At 50.7% G+C, this 20,440-nt stretch overlaps 9 protein-coding genes across 9 annotated transcripts; 5 read left to right on the top strand and 4 right to left on the bottom strand.

Annotated features, from left to right (window-relative positions):
- Positions 1–240: 240 nt before the first annotated feature.
- BJX68DRAFT_146578 (uncharacterized protein) lies at positions 241–1,246 on the top strand. Its single transcript, XM_071036588.1, has one exon. It carries the CDS (start codon positions 423–425, stop codon positions 1,029–1,031), a length of 609 nt encoding a protein of 202 aa, XP_070896198.1. The 5' UTR covers positions 241–422; the 3' UTR covers positions 1,032–1,246.
- Positions 1,247–2,442, bottom strand: derA (putative ER-associated proteolytic system protein Der1). Its single transcript, XM_071036587.1, has 2 exons — positions 2,105–2,442; positions 1,247–2,046 (listed from the first exon to the last, which is right to left on the bottom strand). Exons 1-2 carry the CDS (start codon positions 2,294–2,296, stop codon positions 1,462–1,464), a joined length of 777 nt encoding a protein of 258 aa, XP_070896199.1. The 5' UTR covers positions 2,297–2,442; the 3' UTR covers positions 1,247–1,461.
- Positions 2,443–2,629: 187 nt separating this feature from the next.
- On the top strand, positions 2,630–3,790 carry BJX68DRAFT_242697 (histone H3 family protein). The gene is made up of 2 exons (XM_071041027.1): positions 2,630–3,029; positions 3,098–3,790. Exons 1-2 carry the CDS (start codon positions 2,921–2,923, stop codon positions 3,442–3,444), a joined length of 456 nt encoding a protein of 151 aa, XP_070896200.1. The 5' UTR covers positions 2,630–2,920; the 3' UTR covers positions 3,445–3,790.
- A 422-nt stretch (positions 3,791–4,212) lies between these two features.
- Positions 4,213–8,863, bottom strand: BJX68DRAFT_257033 (uncharacterized protein; the record flags this gene model as incomplete). The annotated part of the gene is made up of 7 exons (XM_071043276.1): positions 4,213–5,066; positions 5,132–5,784; positions 5,839–5,954; positions 6,022–6,039; positions 6,101–6,211; positions 6,270–7,264; positions 7,789–8,863. The coding sequence occupies 7 exons, from the start codon at positions 8,861–8,863 to the stop codon at positions 4,213–4,215; spliced, it is 3,822 nt and encodes a 1,273-aa protein (XP_070896201.1).
- A 1,567-nt stretch (positions 8,864–10,430) lies between these two features.
- Positions 10,431–12,071, top strand: BJX68DRAFT_257034 (putative hydrolase, alpha/beta fold family; the record flags this gene model as incomplete). The annotated part of the gene is made up of 6 exons (XM_071043277.1): positions 10,431–11,138; positions 11,192–11,352; positions 11,405–11,485; positions 11,534–11,657; positions 11,710–11,838; positions 11,892–12,071. The coding sequence occupies 6 exons, from the start codon at positions 10,431–10,433 to the stop codon at positions 12,069–12,071; spliced, it is 1,383 nt and encodes a 460-aa protein (XP_070896202.1).
- Positions 12,072–12,248: 177 nt separating this feature from the next.
- On the bottom strand, positions 12,249–12,941 carry loc1 (the record flags this gene model as incomplete). Its single annotated transcript, XM_071046372.1, has 3 exons — positions 12,249–12,395; positions 12,458–12,607; positions 12,660–12,941. 3 exons carry the CDS (start codon positions 12,939–12,941, stop codon positions 12,249–12,251), a joined length of 579 nt encoding a protein of 192 aa, XP_070896203.1.
- Positions 12,942–13,220: 279 nt separating this feature from the next.
- Positions 13,221–14,310, top strand: BJX68DRAFT_146672 (putative NADH-ubiquinone oxidoreductase B14 subunit). The gene is made up of 4 exons (XM_071036589.1): positions 13,221–13,356; positions 13,469–13,530; positions 13,719–13,865; positions 13,983–14,310. The coding sequence occupies exons 1-4, from the start codon at positions 13,314–13,316 to the stop codon at positions 14,100–14,102; spliced, it is 372 nt and encodes a 123-aa protein (XP_070896204.1). The 5' UTR covers positions 13,221–13,313; the 3' UTR covers positions 14,103–14,310.
- Positions 13,844–15,393, bottom strand: BJX68DRAFT_242708 (DNA-directed RNA polymerase core subunit RPC19). The gene is made up of 4 exons (XM_071041028.1): positions 15,044–15,393; positions 14,894–14,985; positions 14,724–14,800; positions 13,844–14,632 (listed from the first exon to the last, which is right to left on the bottom strand). The coding sequence occupies exons 1-4, from the start codon at positions 15,170–15,172 to the stop codon at positions 14,508–14,510; spliced, it is 423 nt and encodes a 140-aa protein (XP_070896205.1). The 5' UTR covers positions 15,173–15,393; the 3' UTR covers positions 13,844–14,507.
- Positions 15,394–18,365: 2,972 nt separating this feature from the next.
- Positions 18,366–20,419, top strand: BJX68DRAFT_146746 (uncharacterized protein). Its single transcript, XM_071036591.1, has 2 exons — positions 18,366–18,759; positions 18,824–20,419. Exons 1-2 carry the CDS (start codon positions 18,575–18,577, stop codon positions 20,046–20,048), a joined length of 1,410 nt encoding a protein of 469 aa, XP_070896206.1. The 5' UTR covers positions 18,366–18,574; the 3' UTR covers positions 20,049–20,419.
- Positions 20,420–20,440: the final 21 nt, after the last annotated feature.

A 20,440-nucleotide genomic window follows, 5' to 3' on the forward strand; every position in this document is an offset into this window, starting at 1 on the left:
GATCGCATATGGCACCTTCCAAACATGCCAATTATTCGTTCTTCTTCTCCAGATTGACTCGATATTTTTTCCCCTGCACTTTGGCAACCCCCAATGCTGGCAGTCTTCAATCAAGAACGACAGAGGCCTCAAGTTAGGGCAAAAAAAAAATAAAAAATCCATATGGTTAGCGTGAGATTAGTTCAACCAACGGGCTTCATTGACAGTTGGACAGGATCAACATTCCCATCCAGCTGAGATATTTTTTGACAGGAAAAGCACCAACATCTCAGGCCGCTGTTGAGGCTCTTTCATCATGCAGCCTAACTTCCCCCGCATAAAACGCCGGCGTCCCCCGCTCTCGCATCAATATTGTTACACATCCAATCGATAACTTACTTCGCCTCTATTCTCAAGAATAATATCACTACCGATCAAAAATCATGCAGGATCCAGCCCACTCTACACCTACCGAGATACCCCCTCTCCAAGCACACATCGACACTCTCCATTCCCTTCCCCTCGAAGAGATCATCCAAGCCCTGCATTCTCTGCTTCCACATCTGACTCCTTCCATAACACCAACAGGCACCCGCCTCGTCCACTCACACCCAAAATACCCAGGGGAAGCGAAACTCGATGACCTGGGCAACCTCTACCTCTCCAGCGGAACCAAATGCACACGAGAGCGCGCCTCCTTCAAGACTCGGCTTCTTCACATTGCTCTAGACGGAATCATCGGGGAGCTCTACATCGCAAGCGAGGAGCAGCGCGGAGCAGGCCTGAAGGATGGCAGTGTGAAGATTCCACCGTTGGGCCCCGACGATGATCGGGGGTGTGCGTGCTGTCGAGGAGACCCGGATGCCGTGATCCTATCTTGCTTCCATGAGGAAAATGCGCTGTACTTCTGGGAGGACGACTATAAAGCTACCTGGGGAGATGAGCCGAATTTTGGCGAGATGTATGGATCAGATTTCACTTGGTTGAAGGCTTCGAAGGATCAGGTGGAGAAGGAGGCGGCGAAGCAGGAGGAAATCGCAAGTAAGCTTTAGGCTTGATTTTATATTTGATATCTACAAAATATCAATCTCTAGATCTCAACCTATTCTGTCACCGAGAGCAAAGGGTCTAGCCCACACTCCCCCTCACATCCCCACAAGTGGTCTCCCGTCTTGTGACATGTGAAGATCCAGTCGGGGCTCGCATGCCAGAAGAGGGTCAAGCTGAAATGCTTCAAAAAAGTCTTCGACCGCGGGGAGTGGCTCGTGCGAAACATGATTCGGGTTTCAGCAAGCCGTGTTATATCCGGTACGGACCCTTCCTCTTCCATCATATACAGGGAGGGGGTGGCTGATGCACCAAAGGAACTCGGCAACTTGCGCCTTTCAAGTCACATCCCACAAATGTTTTCAAGCGGCGTCCGCCAAAGTAACATTGCTAATGACGACACGGATGGCCAAAAATCCCATCCGGATAGAAAGTTCATCGTACCTCCGGCGCAGCAGCAGCGGCAAACTCCTGGTTAACATTCGCAGGATCCGTCTCAGGTTCCGCATCCGCATCCGCATCCCGATTCTCTTCAGTCCTAGCCCGCGGATCAAACAACCGCACCCACCAACTTGGCGGATCAAACGGCCGATGACCCCCGTGAAGAGACGGATAGACATCGTTGAAGAAATACCATACATGGCCCACCACAACGCCGCAGATCTCATCTTTTGGAATCACCCCGTGCACAACGAGACTGAAAGCCATCAGCACCCAGGGGAGATAGGGCGCTGTAAAGACCAGGACACCGAGGAAGCTGAGGCGGGTTTCGGGGTTGCGACGACTCCAGATGTATACCAGACTCGAGGACAGCGCGGTGCCCAAGAATGGGAGTGAGAGGAACGGGGAGATGAGCAGGAGCGAGGCCATGGCGTAGAAGAGGAGCCATGCGAAATGGGCCGGGGAACGACCGGATGACTCCTCGAGGAGGCGTGAGTACCGCTGAAGGAAGAAGACGTGGAAGAGAAGGTCTAGGTTTAGAGGACCAAAGTAGAGAAACGTTGTGACGAGGCGCCAGTACTGTCCATATTAGTTTCTGAACTTCTTTACTTATATCGATCTGATATTGGTGACCTACCTGCGATTTCACGTAGACCGCACGGAAACTGTAGAACAGCTGCAATGGTGCGAGTATGTCGCAATGGACAAGAACCGAGGTTGCCACAGTCGCTGCCGTCCACCACCGAGTCACGGGCGGCATCTCATAGAACCATTGCTCGAGGGGGAACTGGCCTCCTCCCTGCCCGCCATTGCCCCAGATGGCGGCCATAGTCGGAGATAAGAGCGGCCGGCCTGCTCGCTATATGCAGTTGGTGTCGCGGGTTTCGAGTGAGCGGGAATGAATCGCAATATACGCACGTTTCAATTTAATGGGGGAACTAGGCGATAAGAAACAGTCTGGGGAAAAGATCACCTGGAATAATGGGAAGTAAGAGACATCAAATGACCACGAAGCTCCAAGTGGCCTTCCGGCCTGAGGCCAACATGTCATGATCATGCAGGACATCACGTGCAGATCTGCCGCGCGCTAACTCGGCAGGGGGGAACAAAGAAAGTCGTAAGTCGACGCGTCTACGCGTCAAAAGTCCAGGGCTGGGGACGCGCTAAAGCTTCTTTCTGCGGACAGAGAGCTATTCCCAGCCCCCCTCGTTTTCGGCTGGTCTCGTCTGGATGCTTTTCCCACGAGCGTTTCCCTGTATCAAGGGATTCTGAAGCGGCGTTTTTACCTGCAAGTTGCGACAAGTGAAACTGTACGAATTCTCCTTGGAAACGTCAAACAACCCGCCCACATCGGACGAAAGTTTCCCACTTTGCGGCGCCAACTCAATTGCTTCATTTCTCCTCTCTTGAAGACAGTTCGACTCTTTTTTTTTTTACCATTCGAATCGCGAACATGCCGCCAAAATCAACGGCGGGAAAGTCACGCAAGTCCACTGGCGGGGTGAGCAAGACCGCAAGCAAATCCACGGCAGGCAAGCGGCCATCCACCAGCAATGTTCAAGGTAAGTCGCAATTCTCAGGCGCCCCCCACAACCCCCCCAAAACCGTCGACTAACAATTCCTCTCTTAGCCGGTGACCCCAACCCCACAGGACGCCGTCGCCGCTACAGACCCGGTACCGTCGCCCTGAAGGAAATTCGCAAATACCAACGCTCATACGACTTGCTGCTCCGCAAACTCCCCTTTGCGCGGTTAGTGCGCGAGGTCGCACTCGACCTCCTCCCGGCAGAGGTTGGCGCAGAACTACGATGGCAGTCGCATGCGATCCTAGCGCTCCAGGAAGCCGCGGAGGCATTCCTTGTCCATTTGTTTGAAGATACAAATCTATGCGCCATTCACGCGAAACGAGTTACAATTATGCAAAAGGACATTCAGCTTGCGCGGAGGATCCGCGGGGCGTGGGGTGGTCTGGGCTGAGTTGAGCTGATCTTTGCACTCTTACCTATACAGACATGGCATCCATACCGGGAGTCGAGATGCCCGGTCTTCGCTCGGATTTGATCTACTCTGTCTGATTTAAATTTGTTGGTTTGGATTCCGGGTATATTTGATTTCGGCCCCGTCAGTCGGTTCTTCCTTTGCTGCTTATTCCGGGGGTTTTTATCGCGGGGTGCATGGGTCGCAGGCGTACTGTGGAGTAAGGCTAAGGAGTTCTGTTGCTGCGCAGAAGCGGCTGTGCTTTGATTGTTCTATTGCCGGCTAATTTTGTTATTCTTAAATCTACGAGGAGCGTTGAGCTACCCATGATCGGCTCACCAAGTCTGTGCTGCCTTTAATAAGCTTCCACTCTTTTATTGGTCTTGTAAGGATGATAATGTCACAGTCTACGAACCACCTAAAAAAAACATCGGAACAAGATGCAGGAATTGGGGAGATAAAAACACCTTTTGAGAAAGTAAATCCATGACCCGAAACACACAAACACACGTGGTTAAGCATAATGCCCTTCCTTTATGAGACCACAAATGCGCCAGATACCCCAGATTCAAGATTCGACGTATGCCAGTGGTATCAATCATGAGCGAAATGGATTGCGGACGTAACAAATAAACGCCATCATTAGTAGCATGTAAAGCGAAGTCGACCCAGCCCAATAAGAATAAAAAGAGCAGGATAGAGCGATAAAAGACGGTTGCAGAAAAGACCCGTACAAGGAGGCCAAAGAAAAAGAAAGGGAATCAATCACTATGGCGCAGGCCGCCTCAGCGCCGATGGCAGGCCCATCATGATTCGGTTCCCTTCCTCTCGGACACCATTCGCTTCTTCGCGCTTGCCTTGGCGTTCAAGGGTATCCGCGAGGATCTCATCGGTGACGCTACCCCAGAGTCGGTCGCTGGCCTTTTTGGCCATGACTTGGCCTGCTCGTGCGCTCTTCTCGGCTTGTTCACCGACAACTCCGCGGAAATATTTCCAGCTCATAAAGGTCAGCGTCATGCAGGTGATTTGGCTGTTTCCGATTGCCGTGGCAGATTGTAGGGCTTGCTGGAGGTACTGTTTAGTCTGGATGGTGGAGTCGGTCTGTACGGTTGCGCAGAGTAGATAGTAGGCGGCTTGAATGTACTTGCTCGGACTTGCGCGGCAGAAGGAATCGAGAATGGAGAGGAGGTTTGGAAGGTGAGAGTGGGAAGGATGGGATGGGTCTCGGAGAATGAGGACCGTGTTGATTGCGGCAAGAATGGCGACGTCACGGTGGGGGTCGTTTCGAGCGGTTTTGCTGAATGAAGATGACAATGAGAGTATAGGGGCCTGAAAGGCGGTTAGGGCACCCGCCAAGTCACCCCTTGCCTGTGCAATAGTGCCTACTGCATACTGCATCAAGCACTGGATCGCTCCACCGGAAAGGCTAGTATCCTCCAGCGCTTCGGTCTCTTGTTGGAGTTCTTTAAGAGTTCTGCTTGCAAGATCCCAGTCTGTTCGTCCGCAAGCAAGAAAGACTTGTTGAATAAGTAGGTTACAGAATAACGTCCTGCGCCATTCTACGCGTCGATTCGCGCTAACCAATGATTCTGTGATGATTTCTTGGGGTGATTGAAAGTTGCCTAGGTAGAAACGTTTTTAGCAGCTGTAATTCCCCAAGAGCAAGCAAACGGCGCATATAACGAACCTCGTAGCATGCGTACCCCTTCCTGGAGGAACTTTTCAGCCTTTCGTCCGTCGTACGAGTTTTTGCAGCTTAGAGTGATTGAGCTGAGGAAATAGCAAAGCGCGTAGAGATCATGTTGCGGCAACCAGCTGAAGCTCAAAAGTAACGTGCCATTCTGTACCTGGAGGATATCGCCCGTGTCAATGGAAGAAGGGCCAGCGGATTTGCCGCTCAACGGAATGGAAAACGAGCCATCAGCACGCCATATTGAGTCACCCAGCCGCGCATCCATTAGGTCTTGGAGCACCTTGAGCTTTTGAGAAGATTGAACGACGTCGAATTCCAGTAAGCTACAACAGATATCCACAATCTGGACCAGAGTCGTGAGTTGCGGGATATGGCGCAATTCATCATTCAACTGGTGGCTTCGAGCCACCGCTATCGCACGTTGAGCTTGTTCAATAGAGTCGGAGCTGGATACTTGTTGAAGGTGCGCCAAAGCTTCAATCAGAGCAGACATGGCAGAAACAGCTTTGTCCCCATTCCGGTTCGCCATGTTTGAGATCTTGTGGAGATGTTGTAGCGCCGCAGTGGATTCCTGGTGGGCAGACGAGGACAATGACAGCGACACGCGAAGGAAGCGAAAGGCGTATTCCCAGGCAGAATGGCGATATCTAGAAAAGTAAATCAGAGCGGGAACCTAACGCTGATCAATCCTGAATACGTACGCTTCAACGTCCTGGATCATTCCATCCACAGCTTTCAACGCTGCCTTGTGGTTTGTTTTGTACAGCATCCGTGCCAGCAGATGCTGCATACTGTACTTTAGGTCAAGCATACGATTCTAACAAAAAAAAATGATAAGCATGATATTCCAGACGTAGTCATATAATGCAATTTTGGTAGCTCACGCGCTCGCACAGATCAATCTATAAGCAATGTTAGCGATGGGGCCACAAAACTTAGCAAACTCTTTTTTTGCGCACTTACCCCTTTGCTTAATGCCGTCTCCGCTTCCAGATCGTTATCTGTCTCCTCGAAGAGAATACGTGCATATCTTAGTCGCACCAAAGCCTCTACACGTGGCTGTAGCCTCCAATTCTATGCGACACATGGCTATCAGTTGTCTTGTTGTTAACGCAGTGGCGGAGCGACGAACCTTTAAGACGGCCTCGAGACAGCCGAGGCCAGTAGCGACAAGCCTGTAATACTCCTCCAAATCCATTTCCCTTTTTAACAGTGCCACCGTAGTTCCTTGACTATGAGCCGCATTGAGATATTCGTCTGCCATCGCCAACAAGAGTACTTGGTAGTCTATACCGGGTTTTGCGGGTGTCCGCACAGATTGCTGCGTTGGCTGCTTCTGCGTTTGCTTCTTGGGTGGCGCGCGTTGTTGTTGTACCTTGTGCTGTACATCTGGAGACGGCGCCGGAATCAAGACCTGCACTGGCTTTGGGGACGGTGCTGCTGCTGGCGGTGTCGGAGCAATCGGCGGGGTAGCTGTAACAGGCTTCTGCTTCATCGCAGGTTTGGGAGTCGGAAGTAGTGGTGCGGGTTGAGAAGGTTTGCTCGGGGCCTGGTGGTTTGATTGCTTAGCGCTAGGCATCGGGCTGTATGCTGAAGCTGATGCAGGCGCCGGTGCTGAGGGCGTGGGCTGGATTGGAGTAGAGGTGGTAAGAGTTGGAGAGGGGGGATGATTGTTGCTAGCGACAGGGCCTGCTGCAGGTTGCTGTGCGCCATATTGAGGCGGGCAGTGGGTGCTGAAAGAGGACGGCGCCGGTGAAGGGAGAAGCGGTTGTTGAAAGATATCGGATGGGTTCACATATTGCGGAGGTGCTTGTTGCGGCGGGGGAGGCGGTTGCTGTAGCTGCGGTTGATGCTGTTGTTGCGGGGAGTACATTTGACCGTAATTGTCATAGGACGGTATCATTGCCTGAGGAAAGGCGGCGGGTTTGCCATATTGGTATGCGGACGCTGACGCGTTCGCGTTGACGGCGTTCACATTGTTATACAGAAGTTGGGGTTGGATGGTCTGCTGCGGCGGATGGAGGTTGTGATGTTGTTGCAGGTACTGCGGAGAATATTGACCGTTATGAGATGGTGGGTAGCTCATCGCCCCGGGACACGGATGACACTCATCCAAGCCACTGCAATCTGCAAGATCCCCGGGGTATATCGAAGTTGATGCGGATGGTTTCCTCATGTTCCAGTCGCGATGCCCTTTTCCCTTTTGGTCCCGGATCGGGTAAACCTTTGGTGTCGACAAATACGGAATAGCGCTTCTCGATTGAACTATATATATATCAGACTGACAGAGAAGAGCAATAAGATCAAAGTGAAACTCGCATCTTATGACTGCCAATGGTTAGATCTATTCTGATATCGTTCTTGGAAAACTAAAAAAAAAAGAGCCACTTGTATTCAAGTTCGCGAGTCAACCACCAACGCCTGATTACATCACCCATGGCCACAACCGACCAAGTCCGCCTTTATTGCCTAAGAGACGACATGTTCCTCCATCAAGGCTTGCTCGCGAGCTGACACATTGAGTAGAGTTGTCTGCGCGGATCATGTCATATGAATCGAGGTATAGAGCTGGTTGAGAGATTGATCTTGAATTGCAGGGTCGAGTATATCCATCTCTAGAGATGGTGGATTGGGCAGAGGGGGGTGCTCACGGATCGTCCAAGGGCAAAGTTCACTGCAATTGTCCAGGTCGACCAATGCTTCAGCCGGGTGAATCCTCTGAGCCGCCCATGGGAGATCCGGGGTAGGTGATGCGCCTCCAAGACATCTCTCGGTCCAGAAAGAATATGTCGCCGTTCCGGATTCTTCGTCTATGCGAGAAGGTTGCTTGCGTGGGCATCTTAGCACGGCATTGCAAGACTTGCAGATTGCTATCCGCCTACACGAAGCACACCGATTCTCGTACAGTTGACAGATGGTTGTCTGACAAACGCCAGAAAGCCACAAATCGACAGACCTGTGGGCACACCCAAAGCGGGCAGTCATGTAGTCTTCTTTTCCGAGCCGGCCTGGAGTCGTCATCATATGATATTCGGTCCTAATCCTTAACTGGTTGTCGTCATCCAGCTGTGGATAGATTTCAATTTTCATTTGCGTGAACCCATAATTTTCTGCGCAAGAATGCCAGCAAAACCGCTCTTGAACAGCATTACCAAATTGCGATGCTAGTATTGCCACAGACTTTTGCCGTATCTTCAAGAGTTCCACCAGTTCGATCTTGTCGCGAAAGGTGATCTTTTTGCATGGACACAGGTCGACCACACCGGCAAGGCTCCCAAGATTGCACGTCCGATCGTCCGATTTGCGCCTCAGCTCTCGTGGAGGGAAGAAGCTTCGTGGATGGAGCTTGAGACACTTGGAGCACGCTCGCCATCTGCTATCCTCGAGGATCTTGACCAGCTGCCATCGAGTAGTGGCAAAGCTGTGTGCGTTGCGATAATGGTGAAAGAGAGGAGCAAAGTCTCGATTGAAATGAAGGGATTTTGCATCCAGAACAGCCCCAGATATTGCAAACAGTCTCTTACAAGTCAAGGCAAGGCAAGCCTCTGGTAACACGGAGAGGTGGGAAATGATTTCCAGCAGTAGCTCTGTGGGAAGTTCGAGCAAGTGGCATCGCCTGGAAGAGTTTTGCTCCTCAGACCGCGGGTTATTGCCATTGTGCGATCTCCGATTCATGGCGATAACAGCCTTTAGTCTGATTCCAGCACGACGGAAACTATCTGCCATCTCGGTCTGAAGGAGGCCCCAGATGTTCGCATTTACCGTGGTAGGTGATATCAGGTTCCAAAGGCGCCTTTGTCGACTTGCAAAATGCCGCAAGTCTTTGTTTGTCGTGTTCCGACACAGTTTCATCGGTAAATATTGAGAGCACTTGTGTTGAGCGTGCTCTGGGACATCATGGTGTATATAGAAGATATCACAGAGTGTACCGCGTGACAAAACGTTGATTCTAAAAGAGCAGAGGGAGGGCCTTTTGACCTCCCAAGCATCCTACGCATATAGCTATCAGCTTGCACGCAAACGGGGCACGCGCGCAAGTGTCACAGCCCTTTAGATGAGAATGCCGACAAGGGCTAAGTCCACGGCAGCAGGAGGGACAGTTGTTTTTTTTTTCTTTGTTATAATCTGCCCACCTCTACCGGCCGTTAGCGGGGTGGTGAAATAGCTAAAAGCATGTATTGTCCTCGACTGATTAGGATAAGCTGCGTCTAAGATTAGCATGGTCTTGTAATAGTTCCGAATTCATAAATGCAAGTTGAGTTCTCATCATGACGATGGTCGGTATGTTTTGCGTGCCGCATGCGGACGCTTCGGGCTTTGCGATAAGGCAGCGTCATCCAGTTTTGAGGATAGCCGTTCGCGCCACCAAGCCTGCTGGTCTGTGATAGCCGTTAGGCCTTGGGCAGAATGATCATGTTTGAGGGTACAAGAGTTTGAGAGAGTGATCAAATGATGGATCACTGCTGTCAAGTGACAAGCTCTGTCAGTTGATCGACAGCAGCCTTGCGATAAGCTCAAGATAAGATCGTGCTTATGTCATCATATTTTCTGGCAGAAGAGATTAGTTATTATCCAGCATCCATTTACTATGAAGCCAGTTATTTTCGAACTACTATCATATTTCACTAGAGAAAAGTGCGTAATCTGGTTAGTATCTACTCTATGATGCGGAGTGGGAGCCGTATGATCCTGACGGGAGTATCAGCATCGATCAAACACGTTTCACAAGCCTCAAGGAACATTTGCGCGCCTCGCTCCACCCCAGGGACCTCGGGCGGCATATCCCGTCGAAAAACTCAAACTAGTACTGTCCTTCAAGAAAACATTGTAACAGAGTATATATTAGCGCCTCAGGCATAAAATGGTTCGCCTGTTTGCTATATGTACAACATAAAAAATAAAGACCTAGACAACAGCTCTCTTGCTTCTAAGGACAATACTCATTAAGGTGCTCATCCAGGATTTTGTTTGAGCTTCCCTTGATTGCTTCGTGGTTTGGTCTTGGCATAGCAGTGGCTGGCGCAGACGTCTCGCCGAAAGATCGGGTTTGGTTCCGCCACTGCACAAACTTCACGGAACCCAACTATAGAAGCCCAGTGGGACTCCAGACGGGTTTTCAGGTACGCCCTCATTTGCTTCTTGCCAGACATATAAAGTAGCTAATGCCCAAGTTGATAGACTTGTTGTGAAGCTTTTGCCCATGGCTACTGCTACCTCGGCTGCCTTGCTCCGGTTCGATCTTTCTAGCCCATTGCCATTGCCTGCATCGCTACTTCTGGTTCTGTTGATCGCAATGGGACTCATTTCGTGGGCGCGCCCCGGTGGACGTATATCGTTCTTCCACGCAAAAGAGAACAATCTTGTCCTCACCAAACAAACCGGCAAGACTGGCGCCAAGGAACAGACCACATTAGCGGAGCTCTGCCGTGCAGCTACACCAGCACGATGTGATCTCAATCCATTTCTTTTCAACGGCCATTTGCAGACTTGCTGGACGGCAGTAAAGTTTGACAAGGTGCCCGTCTACTACAAGCGTCGCATCTTTGAGGCCGACAGCGCCAAGTATCAGGGGCAGTTTGCCGTCGATTTCGTGGTGGATCCATATGAAGCGCCCACGAACCCCCAAGCAACTGACGAGGAGAGAAAGTATACTCTTCCCTCGGGACTGCCGGAGCGGACAGCGATGCTCTCAGAGGATGAATTCGCCGCTTTGCCCTCAGACGACAGCAAGCCTATGCTTGTGGTCCTCCACGGTCTGAGTGGTGGTTCGCATGAACTTTACCTGCGCCATGTACTTTATCCTCTCATAGTTGACCGAGAGTGGGAAGCTTGTGTTGTCAACTCTAGAGGCTGTGCACAAACCAAAATCTCTACCGGTGTACTGTACAATGCTCGGGCTACTTGGGATGTTCGTCAAGCTGTAAAGTGGCTGCGAGCGGCTTTCCCGAACCGACCTCTATATGGCATCGGTTTCTCTCTGGGTGCGAATATCCTTACCAACGTGAGTCCATGAATCATTTTCATTGTCAGCAATTTCTGGCCTAACCTTTGTAGTATCTGGGTGAAGAGGGAGACGCCTGCCAGCTTAAAGCGGCTGTAATCTGTGCGAGCCCTTGGAATCTAGAGATTAGTTCAGTAGCTTTGCAAAGCACCTATATGGGTCTGGAAGTGTATAGCAAAGTGATGGGATCCAGCATGAAGAAGCTTTTTGAGCAGTATGCAACTCTCTTTACAAGCCATTCGCAATTATGATCTAATTCTCTGCAGGCACGCCGATGAGGTTATCAAGAACCCCAAAGTCAATGCGGAAGAAGTCAGAAGCATTACTTACTTGCATGAATTCGACAGGTGGGTATAATCTTCTTCGGTAATTGTGTTGTGACTCATAATGCTTAGGGCTTTGCAATGTGCTTTATGGGGATATCCGACAGAAGGTGCCTACTATCGTGACGCTACCTCTACTGATTCGCTCTTCGGGATCCGAATCCCTTTCTTCGTGGTGCAGGCTGAGGATGATCCGGTAAGTTGGATAGATTCTAGGATTTCCTGCGCCGTGTACTAAACCGCTGCAGATTGCCAACGTCAAAGCACTCCCCTTTCAAGAGATCGGCCAAACACCTTATGGAGTTATGATGACAACATCGTGGGGTGGCCATCTTGGCTGGTTCGAGTTTGGGGGTGACCGGTGGTTTGTCAAGCCGGTAAGTCATTCGCCCTTTTTAAGCCAATTCAATACACTGATCATGCATACTAGGTGACCAACTTTCTGAACATGATGGCCAAGGAGGTTGATTCTGAAGTCCCTCCGGTGGTTGAAAAGCCGGAACTTGTGCATGGAAAGTCTCCTACACGTCAAAAGCCCAGTGGTACTGAATCCAGGGCGGCGGATTTCAGCCCGATGCGGCGCAAACTTGCGTTGCCCATCATAGAATAAGAGGACATTCATGGACGTTGGCGAATGTCCTACTATTGGCCGCTCGCTTGCTCTTTGACGATGATCATAATGATTGTCATTCATGCCATGCTTCGAAATATATAGATAGACCCATAGAAACGCCAGCGACTCCTCTAAATACTGCTATACAGGGAATTACTTTTTGCCAATAACCGGTTAAGCGAACGCGACGCTTTTCCTCTTTCCACCTGATTTCGATTTTGACCCGGAGTCGTCTGCCTTTGCGGTATCCTTCGACTTTTTTTCTTCAGTATTGGTGCCGTTTCCCTTGCGCTTTTGCCGAATCGACTCCTTGACATCCTCCTATTCATCAACGCCGTTAGCATTGCCATCTACAAGCGGCTGATCAAGCAGTGAGTTCATACCAGCTTGGATTTCTTCTCCGACTGTCGGGCCTCCGCCTCCTTCCTCTTCGCCTCACGAATCTCCTCTAGTTGCCGGGCCTTCATAATCTTAGACTCGATCTGTCCCTCTTTCTCCGCATTAACCATGGCAAAAATTGTCATCATCGCCTCCTAAACCAAAGATTAGCACAAAACATCGTTGACTATCAGACGGCAAACATACCGGATCATCACAGAACGTCTTGCCCTTCTTCTTCCCTTTGGGATTCACAACTCCGACGGGGGTAATCATGTTCAATTTGGGAAGGTCCAACTCCGCCTCTGTGTACTCCCTCTTTTTCGTCTTCTTGAGTTGACTTTTCTCAGTGCGAGCCTTGGTTTTTACTTCTTTCGGCGGTGGTCGCTTCACATTCTTCTTGTTGACTTTTGCGCCGAGTACCTTTTTATTTTTCGAGTCGCCTTTGGTGGACGATTTGCCCTTGGCTGGGCCTTTTGTTGGCGCCATTTTGCGGTGGGATGTTTTTGCGGGACTCTGTCGATCGTAGAGGGTGGTGAGGTCGAGGTTATGGTTTTCAGCTGCGTAATATCGAAGCCGCCCAGGATATGATATCAGAAGTATCGCAAAAATGTCTGGTCTCGATACTGGAGAAAAGAAGGCTGTCGCAAACCTCATCCGCAAAATAATTTGGATCTCCGAAATAAAAAAAGTAGGCGGTAGATTCAGTAACGGCTCCACACTGCTTGGCGCTCGTCGCCGCTAATCCAAGCAGGGCCCAGCAAACCTCGACCTCTATCTTGTCCCCCTCGCAACGTCTGTTCTTCCCCCCCCTCTCCGCAGTGTGCCATTGGAGTACACGAACCACGGTATCTCTTCAAGATGACCATCAATCCCACATACCTTGCGCAGCGCACCCGCTCCTGTATGCCTGTTCCCCTCGAAATCCCTTTTCCGGAAGCGTCCGACGAGCTCTTTGAAATTGCCGCGACGTCAATGGCTGGAATTCATTGCTGACCTGTTACACCTCTATATAGCCGTCAACTGGGGTGATGCAAAGAAGCGTGTTATTCGGTCTTATAGAGACTGGCTCCGAGCTGTTAGTACCCCCGATATTGTCCTGGCATAGCCTGCATAGCTGGATGCAGTGGTTGTTTGTGGTTGTGGTGTGATGCCATCCCATTCGTATACCGCAGTCGCCGAGCTATCAGGAACATATTATACCGTGTTATTGTCTCCAGGGATGGCGGAAGACTGACCGTTTCACCATCGCTTCGCGAACTATAGTCTCCCGAAATCCAAACTATGTACTCTTTGAACCTCCCCGTCTCTGCCATCCGCACAAAGATCCGCCAGGAATTCGAGAAGCACCGCTACGTCAACCAACTAAACGTCGTCGATGTGCTGCTGTTCCAAAGCCACTCCGAGTTCCAGGTTAGTCATTTTACGTTCTTACACGCCCGCCCGCCTGCGGTCCGACAGACATAGCCTATCGGCAGGGGTGTATACTTATAAGCCCCCCGGCTAACCCAGCCTCTTTCTTGAAAATAGGAAACCCTCAACTACTGGAAGCAGCTGTCGCATGTGATGAAGTACTTCCGGCCAGAGGAAGATCCCGGTGCCCGACTACCTCCGAACTTCATATCGGGCTTCTTGGAGGGCCGCAATTGATTGTTTCTTTTTTTCCCACCTAAATCTCTTGTTTTTTTTATAACCTTAGCATTGAAATTTCGATTGGGTTCCCCGCCTCGTAGCGACGCTGATAGAGGGTGTTGTGTATATATTAAGGCTGTCAGAATAAGTACCGTCTTTCTTCATGCGGTTGAAATGTTCCTTACAGGTCTGCTCGCGAATACATGTAGTAGTGGCTCCTCAGATACATTCTATACATTCATAACCAAAAGTTCTTAAAGAGCGCCTGTTTTGCGCATGCAGATCTATCAAGTCGCCAAAATACAGATATCAAGAATGAAATGGAACTTTTTCTAGACAGACGCCGCATTCGAATATAGAAATAGAAGCAGAAACATAGGGTAATAGAAGTTCAAAAGTGGAGTTTAGCTCAAATAGTCTCAATCATGACTCCATTTGCGACGCATTAAACCCATCGCGCGCAGCCGTAAACTTGTCTGTAACAACGTCGCATAGGTCCATCAGTGTGTCTAGGCCTTTCTCTAGCGCTTCCACTGCCGTCGTTGTATCTGGGAGCGTGGTGACAGGTCAGTTTATGTCTTCTTGGTTCTTGGCTTGACACATAATTGATCATCCGTATCACCGCAGGGAATGACGAACCGTAAGTCTGGATTCGAAGGTTCATCTTTGACTCTGAAGGGTGGGGGATGGTGTATCCGCAGAACTCGACGTCGGGGCTGTAGAAGGATACAACGTTAGCAATCCCGTCCCCTTCCACTAGACCCTTGCTTTGCAATCTAGAAACCGAACAAAGAAAAGGAAGAGCGTACTTCTTCATGATCGCATAACGCAGCGCATTGCCTAACGTGTGTCCTTCACCTTCAAACTGGAACGAGGCGGCTGTATCTGAGGCACCGGGTAGCTATTTATGGATGTCTTGTCAATTTCCTCCCGCTTTGCTGCGAGACAACAGTACGTACAACAATGATCCGTTTCTCCTCGAGCTCAATGACATCCTCCTCTTCCTCCTGCTCAACATGTTCTTGGTGCTGAGGTTGGACATCAACCATAGATTGGTCGTTGTCTTGCGAGTGCACGGAGGAAGGCATTTTGCTTTGGTTTAGAGGGGAAGCGTTATAGGTGGTGCCTTGCTGAAGATGGTAATCGGTTCGTGGATTGGCGGGTGCTTGAGCAGATAGAGTGATGGTCTGGTGGTTTTGGTGTGATTCCCTCACTGTAACTGGCGACGGTATTCAACGGTTGCGTAACAAGTGCAAAAAGATCGATTAAAATATCAGAGTCCAGGGAGAAGCGCGCTGTCCAGTGTCTAGTGTCTGGATGAAATTCGGCAAGAAAAAATGCTAAGGTTATCGATAAGCAGACCGCCTTGGATTCATGCCTCAGGCCCCGATGAAGCTGCTGTAGTACTGTTAAGCATTGCTCCACGAGGCCGGCATAGTAGTTGACGATCCATCAAGTCAAGGACACTTCAAACTCGCTGAGTGGTAGGTTGTAATTCACTTCATATTTCGTGTGTGTGGATTGCATTCGGTATAGCCACTCTGCGGCCGAGGCATATTACTGAGACTCGTCGATGAGTGGGCGTATTATGTACTTGTTCATACAATGAGTCAACATGAACTCTCCAGGGTTGACATTTGGGCCATAAAGTGCCGTACTCTACATGGTCACATCATACTCTTACACACCTACGTACCCTCGTGTTTTGAGTAGTAACTCGTGGGTAAGCGAGGCTCTACTAGCTCGCTTTTCACCAGATATAGTACTCTAATAGGTAACGCTTCATGTAAACCATGATTCGGGAACATTCATAGGAAGCTTCATCCCGTCCAAGGCACGGGGAAGGGTAGGTGTCAGCATTGGCGCATGCGGTGACAACAGGGATAGGGAATCAATCTTTGTATGAGAGGGGTCCGACCACAGAGATGAAGCACTGAAGCAGTCCAAAAACTGCAAGCCCATCTAAGGTGTGGCCCACCGGTAGCTAATTCTGCGGTGAGCTGGTGCTAGATTGATAAGTCAGTGCAGTGCATGGCCAAGTGCTGTTGTGTTGCCAGCTGGTTGGTGAGAGGAGTGACAGCTATCTTGCTGGTACATATACTTCACATTGGGCAGGCCAGGTGGTTTCGAGAAGGAAAAGGCGGAGAAACACGGGAGAGCTACCCGCATGGTCTATATATGGCTTAGTAGGAAGTATACCAAGACACCTGTGACTTGGTCGGCTTCAGGCTGCGACAAAAACCATCTGTGACTTGGTCAGCTTCGGCCGCATGTATACCGATAAGTTAAACCTGCGTAGTGATCTTCGCCGCGAAAGCTTCCCGTACAGCGGGACAGCGGCCGGGGTCAAGCTAAAGAGCAATATGATGCAAGAGTCTGGTCGGCAAGCTCGATGGTCCAGCTTGGAGTCTTGGACCCCTCAGGATCAACAATCAGGAGCGGAGATCAACTGTGTTGTCAGAGCTGATCTCCGAAGTTCGCTCTGTCTCGTGGAGGGCCAGCACGGTCCTCTATCCTAAAAGCGGGAGGTATAGAAATTGCCCAGGTGAGTGACTCGGCTCTGCTCACCAGAGCACAAGGCAAGGTATGTGATACTATGTTGAGCCGGTCGCATTTTCGATTTGGCCAACTAGAATCTCACCTCATCTTCTCCGCGCCTGTCTGAAGCGGAAGCTGCAGAACGTGGAGGGAATGTGAGACGTCGATTCGGATATTCACAAGAAAAAGAAACTCAAGAAACAATTGCACAACCAGGTCAATAAATTCAGACTACTCAGACAGGCGAGAGGAGATGGAGGGGAAGTGACTATAAATGTGTGACAGGCGATGGAACCCGAGACTATTGATTCATGGATGTTTCCACCGGCGCCAAACCAGTGGATTCAGGATGCGCGGTTGAAACATCCACCATGTTGTTGTGTCCGAGTGTCTGCGCCAAATAGCATTCGTATTCCTTTTGTGCGAGAAGACTTGAATCTCAATTAAAACAGCCCTCGAAGTGTCAAGAAAGACAAGGAGAAACCGGGATTCAGCTGACTGGAACAGACTCTGAAAGGTTGAGTCGACTCATCGAGATGCCCGTGGTGGTCTCCATACGGAGCGTGCCCCAAGCGCCCAGCGCCAGGATCTTCATAGGCTGGATCGATCCATGATCTGGATGGGGCTACTCGTAGTTTTGTCCCTTCACATCTACAAACGTTCAGGGACACTGCCTGCGCAGAGGAAAAGTTGCTTGGGAAAATTCACAATTCTACAAGTCACCCGATCTTGGAGTGTAGCGCCTCGGTCCAGATTTATACTTCCATTATCCTTCAGACCTGAGCAGAGAGGTCCTGAGTTATATCCCAAGGAGGGCCATTTGTCACAAAAGTGTCACATCATCCGCACAGAAACAAACCATGTCTCAGCAAGGGCCAATCACCGTGCGTGACTCTCCACCCAGAGGCAGAGTCAAGTCAGGAACTGGCTGCATGAGAACTCCTGAGCAGTTCGCAGTTGGTGGCTCTGTTTCAGCCCAATTTAATGAAATGACTTGATTGACCCGCGCTCGCCGTCTCTTCAGGTTGATTATTATTCTTGTTGAAATTAAGATCCTTCTTCCTCACAATAATAATAGCACCTTCTCTTATCAGACTGCTCTCCTTGAATCTATGTCGGCTCGCTTTCCTCTTCTCCTCCCTCTCTTCAACCCGCGAGCTGCCTTTTTCCCTCACTTCTCTCGCCCTTCTCTTTCTTTTCTTTTTCTTTGCTCCCCTTTTGGCCGCCTGCGTTCGTTCGAGAGGTTCTAGGCCAGACCCCGTCGAGAGCGACCTCTCATCGCCGTCACACTGCCGCCGACCAGCTTTAACCGCCCGCCTGTTCCTTTCCCCCCCCCTCAAAGCAGGCAAAGCAGCTATCGAACCATTCCTTGCCCGCCTTTCGACCCAACCATTTGATAAGCCCCCGGTCACGTCCGAATTGGTATTGGCTTCTCTGTGGCCCTGCCACCCTGCATCCTCTCTCATCAGACTTTGTTGTCGCCGCTCGTTGCTTGGGGTGTCGTTGACGGCCGCCCAAGCTTCCCTTCGCTAGCTTCAGTGTCTTCCTCAAGGCCCTCACGGAGACAGACGTTCCTTAGCCGCCTCCACCGCCGACGACCTTTCCGATTCCGCGCCTTTTGTTGGGTTCGGCCTCGCCCTCCCTTTCTCCAGCTTCGCACTCAAGTGAAGTTATAACGCTCGTCCGCAGCAGGCCCAGGAGGGCACCGCCCATCTGATGCGCGAACTTTGTTTGATCTGCACAAAGACTGTATAAGACACCGGCAGAGCGGGGAGTTCCTGTGGTTCTCATCGATCGTCCGCAGTGACGTTCAATTTAGCCTTGCTGCACCGCCCTTCTCTCGGTTTCAGCCACACCGTACCCTGGAGGATATTAATACTATCTTATCCTCCTTTGTTCGCTCACTTTCTTTCTTTTGGCCGTGCCATCTTTCGCTGCGACGACTATTGATAATGTCTACCGTCGTTGCGCCTGCTCCTGCGCCTCTTCCATCTCCGCGCATGAATATGACAGACCCAAGTCCGAAAAGGCTGGCACCAGCAAGCTCCAGCAATCAGTCTAGTTCAACACCGCCGCGTCCCCGCGATGGATCATCCTCTAAGAGCTCTCCCGCGGGAAAGAAAGTCACATCTCCTTCGTAAGTACACCATACGGACTGTCCCCCTTTCGCTAGAGAATCAAGACTTATATACATTACCCAGGGGAGGTAACCCTCCGAAAGTGATCGTGAAGAAAGAGCCGCCATCCTCTCCCGGAATGCAGCCTCATACCCGACCTCGTCCGCGAAAATTAGATCTCTCCACTAGTCTTCCAACATCTGACAGATTATCGGCCCGCGCACCAGGTGGCCCTATGACAGCTCGCGATGTTAGTATGCAAGACGTGGGGATTGCCTGCTTATCTCCTGGCTTTCAGACCCACGACCCGATAATGCGGGAACAATTACAAAGGAGCCTTTCAGTTCGAGACCAGCAGAGACATATCATCGAGTCACGACTTCAAAAATCCGCCAAGGACGACGGCCCAGACGGCATAAAACCATCCGAATCAACAATCTTCAATCTTCCAAAGGCCAGCAGTTCATCTTCGAAACGGCGACCTCCCCCGGGACTGTCCATCGTACCCCCGTCGGCGGCACAATTCGCAAACGAGCGTGTGATCCAGTCTGCGCCGCTTCACCAAACATTCACAGGCCGACATCAGCCACAGCCGCTGACACGCCACATCGTAAACCAAAGCCCTACACTTGGCGCTACTTCTCATATACACCATGTACCTGCCACACAAACCAGCAATCGTCTCCCGCCGCTCTCAGATGTATTCAATTCAGAAACTCTGACAGCATCCCGGGACCGAGAGGCAAATCGCGGGCCAACGTATTACCAAGGTGCATCTGCGACTGCCTCCACTCAGCCAAACAATCTGCCGCCTCTACCGTCCCCTAGGATCCCGGGGAACGCACAGCAGTCAAATCGACCTCGCGAGTACCGCTCCGCGGAGGAGGCGGTTCAAGAAATGTCAGGTGGACGTGAGGACCTTTTGCCGCGTATCGTGCACTATGGCGGTCACCAACCACCCACCCCGCCATCTCCGCGTGCCGCCAACAATCCCCCAAAGTCAGCTATGCCACATCTCGAGACGGCGCCAGCAGCAGCAAGCGCACATACGCCTCACCATTTTGGGCAGTTTGCAGCTGAAGGAACCGCGCGTCGTCGTCCCAGAAGCGAATATGAGCAGGATAATGGTAGTCCGCCACTGGGACACGGTCCGGAGCCTCATTATCGGCCTAACCCGGCCTTGGGGCACGGTGCTGGCACTGCTTACGGACCTTTTGGGGCGGGTCGTGATTCACCGGAAACGCAGCGGAGAAAGAAGGAAGAGTTCCTGTCTCTCTGCTCACGTGCTTGGGATCTATTCCATTCCTAACGGCGTCAAAACTTTTTGCGTCATTTCTGTGCTTTAGTGCACGTTGTATGCCCAAAAAAACCACGGCCCTGCTGCACACATAATGATTTGTGATGTGTTTTGGGAAAGCATGGATATGGCCGGCGAGTCATCAGTGCTTTGTATGAGATGGATACGCGAAAGTATGAATTGTTATATGAACAGCATGAAATGGACCCAAGGAAGGTTCGCTGGTTTCCATTTTTTTTTTTTTTTTATTCCCCCTCCGGACCCCTTTGGCGATATTCCGATACCGTTTGTGTCAAAAGATATGCGTTTTTTTGGTCTATAGTTCTCCATTTCTGGCCATTTTTCACGAGCCAGAAGGCGTTCATGGAGTTTTCTTATCATTGTCTAGGATCTTGTCCATACCT

This window comes from Aspergillus pseudodeflectus (assembly GCF_044049435.1).
Source record: "Aspergillus pseudodeflectus strain CBS 756.74 chromosome Unknown BJX68scaffold_40, whole genome shotgun sequence".
NCBI classification, from domain to species: domain Eukaryota; kingdom Fungi; phylum Ascomycota; class Eurotiomycetes; order Eurotiales; family Aspergillaceae; genus Aspergillus; species Aspergillus pseudodeflectus.

Coding starts and splice junctions, on each gene's coding strand:
- BJX68DRAFT_146578 (XM_071036588.1), top strand. CDS start 423: ATGCAGGATCCAGCCCACTCTACACCTACCGAGATACCCCCTCTCCAA.
- derA (XM_071036587.1), bottom strand. CDS start 2,296: ATGGCCGCCATCTGGGGCAATGGCGGGCAGGGAGGAGGCCAGTTCCCC. Junction 2,047..2,104: donor CGGTCTACGTGAAATCGCAG/GTAGGTCACCAA, acceptor TAATATGGACAG/TACTGGCGCCTCGTCACAAC.
- BJX68DRAFT_242697 (XM_071041027.1), top strand. CDS start 2,921: ATGCCGCCAAAATCAACGGCGGGAAAGTCACGCAAGTCCACTGGCGGG. Junction 3,030..3,097: donor ATCCACCAGCAATGTTCAAG/GTAAGTCGCAAT, acceptor TTCCTCTCTTAG/CCGGTGACCCCAACCCCACA.
- BJX68DRAFT_146672 (XM_071036589.1), top strand. CDS start 13,314: ATGACCATCAATCCCACATACCTTGCGCAGCGCACCCGCTCCT. Junction 13,357..13,468: donor TGCGCAGCGCACCCGCTCCT/GTATGCCTGTTC, acceptor ACCTCTATATAG/CCGTCAACTGGGGTGATGCA. Junction 13,531..13,718: donor ATAGAGACTGGCTCCGAGCT/GTTAGTACCCCC, acceptor CGCGAACTATAG/TCTCCCGAAATCCAAACTAT.
- BJX68DRAFT_242708 (XM_071041028.1), bottom strand. CDS start 15,172: ATGCCTTCCTCCGTGCACTCGCAAGACAACGACCAATCTATGGTTGAT. Junction 14,986..15,043: donor AGGAGAAACGGATCATTGTT/GTACGTACTGTT, acceptor ATCCATAAATAG/CTACCCGGTGCCTCAGATAC. Junction 14,633..14,723: donor CCTTCGAATCCAGACTTACG/GTTCGTCATTCC, acceptor CCACGCTCCCAG/ATACAACGACGGCAGTGGAA.
- BJX68DRAFT_146746 (XM_071036591.1), top strand. CDS start 18,575: ATGTCTACCGTCGTTGCGCCTGCTCCTGCGCCTCTTCCATCTCCGCGC. Junction 18,760..18,823: donor AAGAAAGTCACATCTCCTTC/GTAAGTACACCA, acceptor TACATTACCCAG/GGGAGGTAACCCTCCGAAAG.